The sequence below is a fragment of the Sapajus apella genome, unplaced genomic scaffold, assembly GCF_009761245.1.
Source record: "Sapajus apella isolate SASKATOON/1434 unplaced genomic scaffold, GSC_monkey_1.0 scaffold4, whole genome shotgun sequence".
Classification (NCBI taxonomy): Eukaryota; Metazoa; Chordata; class Mammalia; order Primates; family Cebidae; genus Sapajus; species Sapajus apella.
The window spans coordinates 3,292,995-3,306,765 of record NW_022436944.1 but is presented as its reverse complement, the minus strand read 5'-3'; the positions used below and the strand labels follow the sequence as shown (position 1 = coordinate 3,306,765).

At 35.7% G+C, this 13,771-nt stretch overlaps 1 protein-coding gene across 1 annotated transcript in view; it reads right to left on the bottom strand.

The window, feature by feature from the left end:
- Positions 1-12,559: 12,559 nt before the first annotated feature.
- Positions 12,560-13,771, bottom strand: part of SERPINI2 (serpin family I member 2) — a 30,776-nt gene continuing 29,564 nt past the window's right edge. Inside the window, exon 8 of the mRNA XM_032261349.1 lies at positions 12,560-12,810. Coding sequence (XP_032117240.1) covers positions 12,734-12,810 — 77 coding nt within the window. The 3' untranslated portion in view covers positions 12,560-12,733. The remainder of the gene's footprint in view (positions 12,811-13,771) is intronic.

Here is a 13,771-nt window from a genome sequence, read left to right as displayed (position 1 = left end):
TTAGTCTGATTAAAAATGAGGCTATAGAAATCATTTTTCCCCTTTAAATAAATGAGTATTCACGTAGAAACACATATCCACAGATGTTGGCAAGACACAGTCAAGCTTTAATGCCACCTCCAATTTCTCCCATTAACTAGGAGGACCATAGACATGGTGCATGACCAAAAAAGAACAAATCCTACATTTTCTCAGCATTTTCCAATCAGGATTGAAGGGGAGCAGATTGCATTCCCAAGAAAATAGGCCCATCACTTGGCTGTTCCAGGAAAGTTCTGTTGTTGGATGTGAGAACAGGTGGTGCATGTCTCATGGACTCAGGCTGTCAGGGAGGTATAGCACTTAGGCCTTCCATTGTACGGATGCAGCTGAATATAGTTGTAACATACCAGTAGTGACTAGGTCCTCAAAGAACACTCCAGACACAGGAACTTCAAAATTCATCTCAATGCTAAGCCAGCTGCGAGATTACATTACAGATCTATACCTGTCCACAGTTATTTTCTCAGGTTGTATCAGCTCCCATTTATATATAGGTTAATTTAGATGAGTCTATTGCCCAAAGAAATACAGTTCATTACAACGTAGCAAGTGCTTTGGAGCCCCAAGCTTCATAAAGATAATTGTCCAGGGGACTTCCATCAAGACAGTTACCTAGAGTTATATGTAAAGAGAGTGTTTACACTGATCACTAAAGCTGTGGTGATTACGTGCTGAAATTAGGTTGGCTCAGACACTGAGTAGGGTAACTAAGTTATCTAGAGATAAGTAGAAATTTGTTGGGAATACTTACACATCTTTAATTTCTACTAAGATGCAAGGTTTGTCTGGCTCACAAGTTACTTCTCTGAGAACCAACACAGTCCTTCAAGAGTTTCAGTGCCCAAACACCTCTAGGCAATAATTACCTTGATCAAGGTTAGACATATACCCTAAATTGGGCCAGTCTGACTATTCTAAGTATTTGGAGTCAGAATTTAATGATGCTAGGCGGCCTCTGCTGGTGGCTTGCCTTGTAAACATAAGAACTTACACGGGTCATATTCAGCCATATGAATGGAGCAGCAAAATAGCCAGTCTACAGAAGCAAATGAATTTATCAGGATCCCAGAATGAAGCCAAGATGTTTTTTAAAACATGGTTTTCCAGAAAGAAGGACAATAGCTTTATAGCCTTCTGAGGACTTGATATTGGTCTCCTCCAGGCTCTGATCCTTCCTCAAACTTGGTTGTGCTTTCTCCCTTGGTAATTAAACATCCCTGTATCCTCAAATGAACTTTTCTTTCTTGTTTAGGTGTGAGTGAGTTTCTGTAACCAAAAAGCCTTCATTAAACATTAAACTTCTGGTTTACTCTGTAAAGATTTTTGTAAACACTGGGAAAATGAAATGTGTCTTGCTCTTCTCTTAATTTATGTTCCCTAAAAACAATCTCTATGATTTTATATTCCCTAAAAACTTTTTTTTTTTTTCAAATTTGCATTGATTCTCTGTGGACACCTTCCTACGGCTATTTTCTGCTCTCACCCATCTGTCCATAGTCATATAAGGAATTTTATAGTTATTCTGCCTCCTTTTCTGGTGTGAGAAAAAAAAAAAAGATTTTGATGCTGTAGTACCTGATATAGTTATCCACATTGCACAGGTATCTTCTGTGAAGTGCCTATTTCCGTGTCATATACTGCCAGTATCACAGAACCATGCTTCCACTTTTCCATCCCATTACTCATCAAGATTATTCTTTTAATGTTTAACTATTTAATGTCAATGTGGCATTATTATATATATACACATAAAATGTGGCATTATTATTATATATATATATATACACATATATATATGTATACACACACACACACACACACACACACATACATAAAATCAGGGTTTCACAAACTTTTTGGTATCAAGATATCATTCCACATTTAAAAAGTTAGTACTGGGCATGTCAATGAGTTAAATTTTTGTCATATTAGATAATAAATCTCAGCAATTAATATTTATATTAATCCATTTCAAAATAACAGTAATAAATTCAATGTATACTAACATAAGTAATACATTTTTAAAACTATGTTTTCCAAAACAAAGCACAAAGAACAGCATTTCTTAATGTTTTTCATATGTCTTTAATGTCATGTGTAATAGAAAATAGCTATGGAGTCCTATCTGTCTCTGCATTCAATCTGTTGTAGTTTAACATATCTTATAGCCCATGGAAACTGCAATGCACACTCATGAAAGACTGAAAGTGAAATAGGTAAATAATTTTTCAATAGTATTATGTAAATGACCTCAGAGTCTCTCAGGTACCCCTAGAAATCCTCAGGGTATACTTCCACAAGTGCTGTACATCATACAATCACGACTTTAACCTAACAATTGAAAAGTAAAAAATTAAATACCTTTTACCAAAAGAAAATATTTTTGTTGTGACATTTAACTGAACTGGCCAAATTTATATATTTTGGGCATCCTATGCCAAAAAAAATTTGAAGAGGAAATCACATTCCTATTTGAAGGTTGCTAGTGTAAAAAACACTGTGGTAAAATTTAAATTGAAACTGAAAGTACCTATCTATCAACCATCCAGTAGGCTGGTTTAATTTTTCATCATACTACTTATCACCATATATCTACTTACAGTGTAGACATACTTAATAAATTAGTAACTGACTTTACTAAGATGCCTTATATCACTAACATTACATTTTCCTATGAATGCCCACATATACAATTGGACTATTCTAGCATTTTTCAGTGTTAATATTTTTTACCCTAACTTACTGGTATAATAAAATCTAGTCAAAATCAAATTACAGAATTCTGTATATCTGTAAAACAAAAAGAAGGTATGCCATAATTTGCTATATTTGAGATAGCTCAAGTACTCCAACTTACAGATTATCTTTCTTCAATAATTTCTAGATAGTTGGACCAAGTAAAAATTTCTTTTTACAATCTCTTGAATATGCACCAGAGTAGCACTCATTTAATCATATTCCATCTGTTCTAAGATTATTAGTTCCATGTCAAATTCAGTATTTTCCATTAGGTTTAAAGTGATCTCCTTGTCCTTATCTCCACTGTGGTCATGAACAAACTTACAAGGTGATGTTAAAGGTAGGAAAAACAACCAAAGAAAGAGTTTGCGTGAATTGCACAGGATGCTAGGAAAGAATATGTAGTGAATTTTCCTGGTTGCGGTCTAGACCAGGAATTCAATTTTTGCTGTTTTCTGCCAAGGAATGATGCTAATATGAAGACATAATGAAAACAATATGTATGTGAAAGTAAATAAGTAAATATTTATATTGATTTTAATAATCAGCGGGAAAAGAAATTGATCAGTAGTTCCCAGAAGTTCTCTCAAGACTTTACCCTTTTACATACAAATCATATCCTTTCCTTTCATGTTATCATTTTCTGTATATAGGTGATTTTTTTACCTTCAGCCTTGAAAAGATCAAGCTGGTCATGAAATCTTTGCCCATTCCTGTGTCCAAGATGGCATTACCTTTTGTCAGCTTTGTCAATCAGATGGTTGTAGATGTCTAGCCTTACTTCTGGGCTCTTTATATTGCATTTCAATAAGTACCTTCTAGCCTTATGACACTCACCAGATTTGAAAAACATTGCCTTAAAATAGTAAAACTCTTTAAGAAATATTGTTTTTCCCTTTATAACAATTAAACTGTAAGAAAAAGGTTAGAAGAGATGGATAATAAAAAGTCTTGATAAATTGCGCTATGCTGAAGATAGAATATGGTTTTGTTGAAGAAAATTCAAATACATTAAACTGTGATTAGCTAAATATTCCCTAAATATTGACAAATAGGTGGAACATTAACTTTAAACCAAGGGAATATAGAGCATGACTAGAATTTTGACAATATCATGGCATATGATACTCCAAGGTCAAAATACAAAAATTATTTTTATGGTTATATCTTGAAAAGAATGTTAGAAAATTTCTTCTATTCTAGAACATCATGTGTTCTCAACTTTACTTCTTTTCACTAACACGTCCCTCTATTTCATAATAGTTGTTTGTTTAAATATTTTCTTTAAGTAAGAAAATATTTAAATTAGATCTTGAAGCAACATTAGAGTTTTGACAGAAAAATGTTGCAGAATTGGGAAGAAAAACATTCCAAGGCAGAGGAAGCAGCTTAAACAGTCACCCAATGTGGGAGATTGGGGGTGGGTAGTATACCAAGCACAGATGAGTGAAGGCTAGGTCTAGAAATGTGGGATAAAATTATAGAAGGCTTTCAATATTGAATAAAGAGACTTGCATTTATTCTTCATGCAATGAGTATTCATCATCTTTATAATTTATTTACCTTCTTTCACATAGATTTTTTTGAGACATGATTTCATTCTATTGCTCAAACCAGAGTGCACTGATACAAACATGGCTCACTGTAGCCTCAACTTACCAGGATCAAGCAATTCTCTCACTTCAGATTCCCAAACAGGTGGAACTATACATGTGAAACACCACACCTGGATAATTTTGGGTTTTTTTTTTTTTTTTTTTTAGAGACAATGTCTCGCTATGTTGCACAGGCCGATTTCAAAGTCCCAGACTCAAGCAATCCTCTCACCTAGGCCTCCCAAAATGCTGGGATTACAGGCGTGAGCAACCATGTCTGGCCTCATATAGATTTTTAAAGTAATCCTTTCTAATTAAATTTTTTTCATTAAATTTTATACTCTGTGGCTTTTTTTTCTATCATTGATTATTAGATCACTCTGAGTATAGCAAAAATATATGTATATGATCAGATAACAGAAGCAGGATACATAATTTCAGTTTTTCTCAAAGTGTGGTTACCAAACCAGTAGCACAAGCATCTCCTAGAAACGTTTTAGAAAGGCAGATTCTTAGGACACATCCCAGAGCTGCCAAATGAGAAATGTGGGGATTGGGGAATAGCAATCTGTAGGTATTTTGTTTTTCATTTTTTAAATATTTATTTATCTATCTATTTATTTTTTCATTTTTGAGACAGAGCCTTGCTCTGTCATCTAGCAGGCTGGAGTGCAGTGGCACCATCTCCAGTCTCTGCAAACTCTACCTCCTAGATTCCATCAATTCTCCCTGCCTCAGTCTCCTGAGTAGCTGACATTACAGGTGCCCGTCGCCACGCCCAGCTAATCTTTGTATTTTTTAGTAGAGATGGGGTTTCATCATGTTGCAAGCCCTCCAGGTGACTCTGATACACAGCAAAGTGTAAGAATTACTGGCTTGGTGGTTGGAGATGAGATCTTGAGTCAAAGAACCAGAGTTCAGCTACCAATTCTACCATCTGTCCTGGAGCAAATTTCCTTAGCCTTGTGGAAAATGAATCTCCTCATTTTATAAAGGATGACAGATATGTGAGGTTTATGTCAGGAACTGTATATATTACTCAGAAATGGTAAGATCTCTCTAAACATTAGCTATTTTTAATTATTAAACAGGAAGCTTGTTGCAGAAATTTTGCTCTGTATGTTTTCATGGATACAAGAATATGTGTAATGTGATACAAACCATGACACATCTAATAATTCAAATCTAATATGTAAATATAATCTAACAGAAAATCTGTTTTGGTCTCCACATATGCCAGTTGAGAACTTGCTCAGATTAGCTTTTCTTCTGTAATTTTCCGTGGAGCACTAAGCGCATGCTTTTAAATATCAATGGAAGGCAATGTCTTCATTCCTTGCAAAATTTTTTATATTAATCAAAAATTTGTTCAAGATAAATATTTTCAAAAGACGTCACTTCACTTTCCAACACACACATAGAGAGGGAGAGAGAGAGACAGAGGGAGAGTGAGAGAGAGGGAGGGGCAGAGAAAGGGAAGGGGGAGAGAGAGAGAGAGAAATGAGAAGGTAAAAACTGCTTTTTTATTACGGAAGTAATTCCAACCAAGAGACCTGTGTGGTAGCCAGCAAAGCATCCCGTTAGTGGGCTTTCTATGTTGTGTTCTTTCTTCTCTTTTGATGCAGATACATTATTATCATGGAGCTGAGCAATTTGCATAGGAAAATGCCCTGGAATACCATTCCTGACCTTCTTTCACAGAATTAGGCAAATTTAATAAGCATTCCAGAACTTTGTTTTACTGCATCAAGAACTAGGATAACATACAGTATATGCTAACCTATTTAAAACATGTATTGATAACACAGTTTTATTACTTATATGAGTACTGGCTATCTAGTTCCTATAGCCTAACACCATACAGTGCATTTCTTGCTGAAATCCCCCTAATCAGTGGTAGTGAGACAGAGGATAGGATGGGACGTCATCCATGCAATCATTCCGGGACCAGGGCTAGTGCAGCCTCTGCTGTCTTCTGTACAGGGCTTCCATGATCTCCCTTAACGCTGAAACTCAGCTAACAGAATGGACAAAAGACAAAGAAAAGTAGGCAGATTCTCTTTCTAACCACCACAGTCAAAAGTAACAAATACTATTTCTGCTTATATTTCATTGGTGAGAACTGGTCAAGTAGTCCACCAGGTTCAAGGGAGATGGGAAATTCACATGACTTGCTTTCCAAATTATCACAGCAACAATTTTACCAAATATCTCCATAGCTAAATAAGCTGTCCTGCCTTCTGGCCTGCTATATCTTTGTTTTTGTTCTTGTCGGGGCTGTCCAATTTCAAATTATGCCACATATTTTGCATTCGGGTATAGAACACCCTGTTTAAGATGCCAAGTTAACATCCACTACTGTCACCAAAACAACCTCTAAAATACCAACGAAAATATAACTTTCTCAGATCAAAGTCCAATGCAGGTTTGTACCGGGTTTTTTCTTGCTGTGTTGGTGAGGCACAGCTCCCTTGAGAGGATGCTGTGGGTTCTTGGTCTCCAGTCTCTTAAGAATAAGTGATGGGACCACTGCAGGTGCACCGTACACTTGTAAAAGTAAATATTGGACCCAAGAAGTGTTGCAGAAAGGTGATTTTATTTAGGTAGAGAAAAGAGAAAAAAAAGAGGAAGAGAAGAGAAAAGCTTCCGCAAGAAGTGTGGAAGGAGATTCCAGAGGGGAAATCCAGCCAGGTGTGTGGACATGGACCTTTATCCTGGGAGGAACCCCCACCTTCTCCAAGATCCTGGGCCAATGAAAGGAAGTTCCTTAGAACTTCCACTGGAGTGATTGACTTTTAGTTTCTTCCCATGCCCACGAAGTTCAAACATAAACTGTTAAACCTCCCGGATGGAGAGAAATGAGAGGGGGATATGGCGCTGGGAAATTCTTATCCTTAAAACTACGCCCCCTTTTGAACCCAGTAAGAGAATACATTCCCTCAGTATGACTGGTTTGTTTTAGCCAAAGCTGTATAGGGGCTTTGTGACACACAGAACTAATAGAAGCTCTGTCATCTTCTAAATACGGCTTACAGGGTCACCTTGAGCATTGGCATCAAGCTGGTACCAGAGAAGGGAACAGTTAGGGAGGCACGCTTGTTTCTTAATCATTTGGGCTCACAAGTGACACACTCATCTCTACTATATATTCCATTGATGAGAAGCAATTATAAGGCTCCACTTGGGTAAAGGCAAGGGTAGATGAATAGAATTTCCTAGTTAGGCCGCCACTGCCCAGCAACAGCTCTGCATTTGAAAATGGCAGTCAAGAAACTTTACTAGATGTAGGTCTCTGACACAAAAGTAAAATTGTATATATATACACACACACACATATACATATATACACACACACATATACATATACACACACACAATTATATGTATATATACACATATGTATATGTGTATATCTATGTATATACATATTATATATATTATATAATTATATATAATATATATACACATACATATATGTATGTGTATATATGCTGTTTTAAAAATATAAATCTCAAACCTATAAAGACAATTATTAATAAAGAACATAATAGATCAAGATCCTTGTGAGAAGTACATATGGAATTTATTTTTGTTTTGTGTAAAATAATGCTTATAGACAATAAAGTCTCAAAAGACATTATTTTAAAGATGTGTCTTTGAGGAGAAGCCCAAGAGTTGCCAGCATAGAACTTTGGAATAAAAACTTGAAATAGGATTCATCTAACCAACGCTGCATTTTATAGGTGAGGCCATTGAAGCTCCAGAGAATTGATGTGACAAACCAAAAATTATAATGTTGGACAGTGAAAATATCTTTCAATTCCTTTATATCATCAGGGTGGTCACTTGAGGGATCAAAAGGTGAAAGGAACTAGATTATTAACATTTTGAATTTTAGTCTTCAGATTTAGAGATTATCACGAGAAACCATGAAAATGAGGGGGTGAGGTGGGAATCACAGAGTAAAGTGCTCTTGCAAGAAAACAAAATAAGTAGACCCACACTTCTGCCAAATGCATATAGTCAGACTCAGGCTGATCCATGGCTCAGGGGGTTGGTCCTTCATAGAGTATGCTTCAATGGCATAAGGCTACACCTTGAGGAAGTATCTTATTTCCAGAGGTCCAAGGCACAAACCTTAAATGAAACCTGCCTAAAGTTTTCTCTGTACCTTTGAAGGTTTCCAGGTCATTATTACCAATTCAAGAGAATTTTATAAGCCTCTCCAAAGAAAGAAATTGTTTCTTTTCTCAGGTCTTTGGCCTTTCAGTTGTACCACCTGATATGGCAGACTCTGAGAAGGAACAAGGATCTCTCCTAGGGGCCTGCCACCCCAAAAGCATGGAAAAAAGAAAAATCTCGAGTTCCTTCAGGGGAAATTCCAGCCACCAACCTAGCCCTGAGAAGTAAATGAGCAACCTGATAAGCAGGAATGCAGTAATAGCTTAAAACGATAGCCAAGGAAGCTAGAGCCAGTGTTTGGTTCTTTATAGAAATGAAAGATGAAATTTTCACATATGTCCCTGAGTTGTTTTTCAGAAACCTGGACCCCTCACCACATGGAAAGCCATCTGCTGGCACATCGATCTCAGATAAGGGGGAACTGAGGACTAAGCTCTGTCGTTCTTTGTTCTAAATTTCTTCCTGAGGGGACTGAAGGAAATTTTGCTCACAGGCCAGAGCTCAACTCTCCATTCTGCTGACCCAAAATTTTAGACAAAGCCAAACCCATAATAAATCAGAAAATATTTGAATCTACCTGCGATCTGTGGGCCATGCCACCCTCCCTTCTCACCTGCTTCAAGATGTCCCACCTTTTCAGGCCAAACCAATGTATAGCCTCCATGTATCGACTTATGGCTTTGCCTGTAACTTCTGCCTCCCTGCCTTTAAAAAGCCTTATAGTTAAGCCACTGGCTACTTCAGATCTTAAGCATGAGCTGCCTGATTCTCCTTGCCTGCTGACCTGCAATAAATGCCTCACTTTCTTATTGCAAATCCCCACGTCATTGTTTGGCCTTGCTGTGCCAGGCAGACCCAAGTTCAGTCCAGTAACAGCTCCTCTAGAATATGCCAAGAATTATAGCTATGTGAAATCAATAAAAACCGATTTCAAAGTTTCCAACAGAAATACTATTTTAATAATTAATTTGCCTCCATGAGGAGTAAAAATATTTCCAATGTATATTACATACTAGACTTTTACAAGGGGTGTTAATGTGACAATAATTTTATCCCATGTTGATTATGGACTCTTGCGAATCCTACAGATTTTGTATAGTTCAGGAAAGAAAATTATCTCATATTTATTTTCCTTCATAAATAGGTTTTTGTTTCCTAAATGTATTCTGGACACTTGTAACCTTTATGATATGAACTTGTAATAACTACTGAGTTACTTGCAATTGAAGGTAAAGATTAAATGTTTTAATTTTAGAAATGGTTTGGCAACTGTATGCCCAAAGCAGGGTAGAAAAGGGTGTTTTTTAGCTGGAATTCACACCAGAAGGCTACTCATTCTTCCATAAAGAGTGTATGGAAGACGCTTCCATTTTTAAGCCAAATAACACAAACTGGAAGGACATGAAATCAGAAAAAAAAATTACCCAACTTCTATATAACGCTTTCAGGATCCTCAGTAGGGAACTTGAAGCAGACTTTTAGCAAATCTTATTAAAGAAAACAAATACATTAGGAACATATTGTAAGAACCTGTACTTAAAGCAAAACTTGGGTAGTCACCTTATTATCTCAATTATTGAAATTCCTCTTATTTTCTTATTTTATTAGTGTCATCAGTTTTTGCCATTTGAAATTAACTTGTTTTTGTATTTGTTCACTGGTTTACTGCTACCAGTAAAATGTCAGCTCCAGGAAGACAAGGATCTTGACAGATTTGCTCACTAATATATCCCTTGTGCTTAGAAAAGTACGTGGAACATGGTCAAAGAACAATTAATATTTGTGAAATGAATGAATAAATCCCCAGAGCATGACATATGATGCATGAAAAAGGATGAGAATAATTCAGGCAACCCAAGAGAAACAGGAATCTGGACCACACCTGAATACAACTACTATCCTCTTAACTCATTATTCTCCTTCCTGAATCAAAGACTCATATTTTTAAAACAGATATGTTGTGAGGAATTTATGCCCCAAATGTGTATCGCTAACATGTAGATTAGTATTTGCTGTGTTATATATAAGTAAACTCAAACTGAAAGTAGAGGAATGAACATTCTTTCAATTATGTTATGATTTTTAAGCAATCACAATTCATTCTAAAGTTGGCTTCATGATGCCTTGAGTGTTGCTGTAGGTTTTGCTGTAGGTGGATACCTAGTCTTTGAAGACTAAAGTAGAAGTGGAAGGGCAGCAGAACCTGGCACCTCAAAAGATGCCACTTGTCATAAGGATTATTTTGAGCTAAAGGCAACTGAGAATAAGTAGATACAGGACAAAATATTTGCCCTCCCCCAACTCATCCTTCCCCTCTTTCTACCAAGTAGGACAGAGTTTGATCACTGAAGATGACTTAAGACCCTTATCATCCTGGAGATATCACCACAGGAATCTACACAATAAATTTTACAAAATAGCCTTTACCTACCATATATTTGCCTTTCTACAATTTATTGCCCGTATAAATCCAAGGTCCTTTTCCTTTGTCATTTCTTCAGAAACATGTTGTTCTTTGACAAAGATGCTATGTAAGCCAGAGTTCTAAGCCATTTCTTTGAGATTTACTCATTTTTCCCTGGGTATCTTCTATGTGTACATGTGGTATACATGTTAACAAATTTTTTTTTCTCTTGTTAATCTTTTGGGTTTTTTTTTTTTTTTTTTTTGAGATTAGGTAACACTCTGTTGTCCAGGCTACAGTACAGTAGCATAATCATAGTTCACTACAGCCTTAAACTCCTGGACTCAAGTGATCCTCCTGCCTTATGCTATCCAGTAGCTGGGAACATAGGCATGCGCCACCACACCTGGCAATTTTTTTTTTATTTTTTATAGACAAAATATCATTATGTTGCCCAGGCTGCTCTTGAACTCCTGGCCTCAAGCGATCCTCCCACCTAAGCATCTCAAAGTGCTGAGATTACAGATGTGAGCCACCACACTTGGCTGTCCTGTCTCTTATTATAAGGGATACTAGCTCAAAACTGAGAATTAGAAGAAAATTACTTTTTCCTTCCCTGCAAAGGGAATATAACTTAGTAATTAAGGTCACAGACTTCTAGTTCAAGTAGTTCTGAATTCAAATCTACCTACCATATTTATTGGTTATGTGTCTTTAATTTACATAACTTTTTTAAGTGTTAGTTTTTTTAATCAGGAAGTGAGGTAACACTGTTTCATAAAAATTTTAGTGCATTTAACATAATGTAAAAAGTGCTTACTTCAGTGAGCCTGACACACAATTAGGGATCAGTGAGATGTAGCCATTATCATTAAGCTCTCTGCCAAAATTGCCAAGACAAAAAACAAAAAGGCATTTTATATCATTAGCTTGAAAACGGAAAAACCATGAAACATGCTGCATAAAGTAGTACTAGAATGCAGTTTTAGTTTTTGATATTTAGATGTGATGTTTCAGAGTATTCATGGGAAGGGATCTGCATTTAATCTTTATAGAACACAAACTTGACTCTAACACTTCCTTGGCTCAGTATTGTAAAATTGTGGAAGGTCAGCTTCCTGAGTCACACTAATTTGGCTGCCACTTTCACCTACAAAATGAAGAATCCTTTACAAAAGTGCTCAGTATTTCTACTTTGTGTACACTTTTAAACCATAAAAAAAGTTGGTATGTTCCAAAAGGAACTGAAACAAGGTAAATATTAAATGTACTATGTCAAATAACAAGTTAAGATTAGTAAAATACCCAGAGCTCCTCTACTGCCAGGAATACTGGATCTCTGTGTCTTAAGTGACACCCCAGAGAGACATGTACCACGGCCGCAGTCTCTTGATCTTACTTCCCCATGGCTAGATAATGATACTATGCCTGAGTCTAATAGTCCAGTATTTAGGATACAATGAATTTGATGTCTGAGACAAGAATTTGATATTTAAGATATTGTAGACATGATTATTCTAACTTATGAATGGTGATATTTTATATAAACTCACTGCTTTAGATTCATATAGACTTTCTAAAACATACAGAAAGAACAGAAACAAATGCATACCTAATTTTACTTATTCATCAAGACAGATCTCTATTATTACAGGCACAGTTTAAAACAGAAAAGAAATAAGATGTAGAGCAAATATTGTCAAGATGAGGATATTTTGCCAATCAACTATTTTCCAGAAATCATCGTTTATTCTGAGGCTGTGCTTTTCATTCACAGTGAATCTAAATCTCTTCCTTTCATCTCTTGGGTGTCAGGATTCGTCACTCTTCCCATAAACAAAATTGATTCTAAGGAAAAAAAAAACAAATATACTTTAGGAATTTCGGGAGAAAACAACTGACAATAATTCATTTTTCTTAATATTTATCAGTCTTTCTTCTCTGTAAGATAAATACGCAGTGTCTAATAGTAAAGCCTTCTCCTTTGTCTCAAATTCATAATTATATCATTATTAATCATGTTCTGGCAATTTATGAAGTAAATCAACACCAACTACAGCTTATCATGGAAAATGTATTAATCCTGTTTTTTACAGAGGGAAGCAAAAATAAAGTGACAGAGAGGTGTGCTTCTAATATAGAGGCCCAGTCCAGTGAACATAGCATAATAAAATGGTGATGAGTGTGGTAGAGTTTTACATTTAAGGCATTAACAATCATCATTTTATGCATGTAATGTAAGTCTTCAGAGTTAAATGTGCAACTTTATAGTTCTCCTCCTTCAGCTCCGAATCAAAGCTTGCTTTACTGCCAAAGACAATATTTTTGTATCTCTATTACTTTCAAATCCTCACCAAACTGATATAGTATATGGCATAAGTGCAAATACCTGTTTTCAGCCATTCTGTGTTTGCAAGTGAAAAGGAACTAAGAACTAAAGTACAAAACAGAAAGAATAATGTACTAAAATCTATTCACCTTTCTTTTCAACTGGGTTAAGAGAAGTGGATTGAATGAATCAATGTCAAATGTTGCCTTAAGTTCCTTATGCTCAGATGTAATAAAGGTTAATTTCAAAGGTGATAAGTTTTGCATAATTTTAAAGCTAATGAAAATGATATTTAAACATAGTTGAAATAATTGTGGGACAGCCCTTGTTTATTAACTCTACTATTCAATCCAAAGACCACCCTTTGAAGAACCAATAACATGGAAATGGACATAAACTCCAGCAGATTTTACTTTTTATTATGAATAATTATAGTTAACAATGTTTTGTTTCAAAATATTAAAATAATCCTGGAACAAA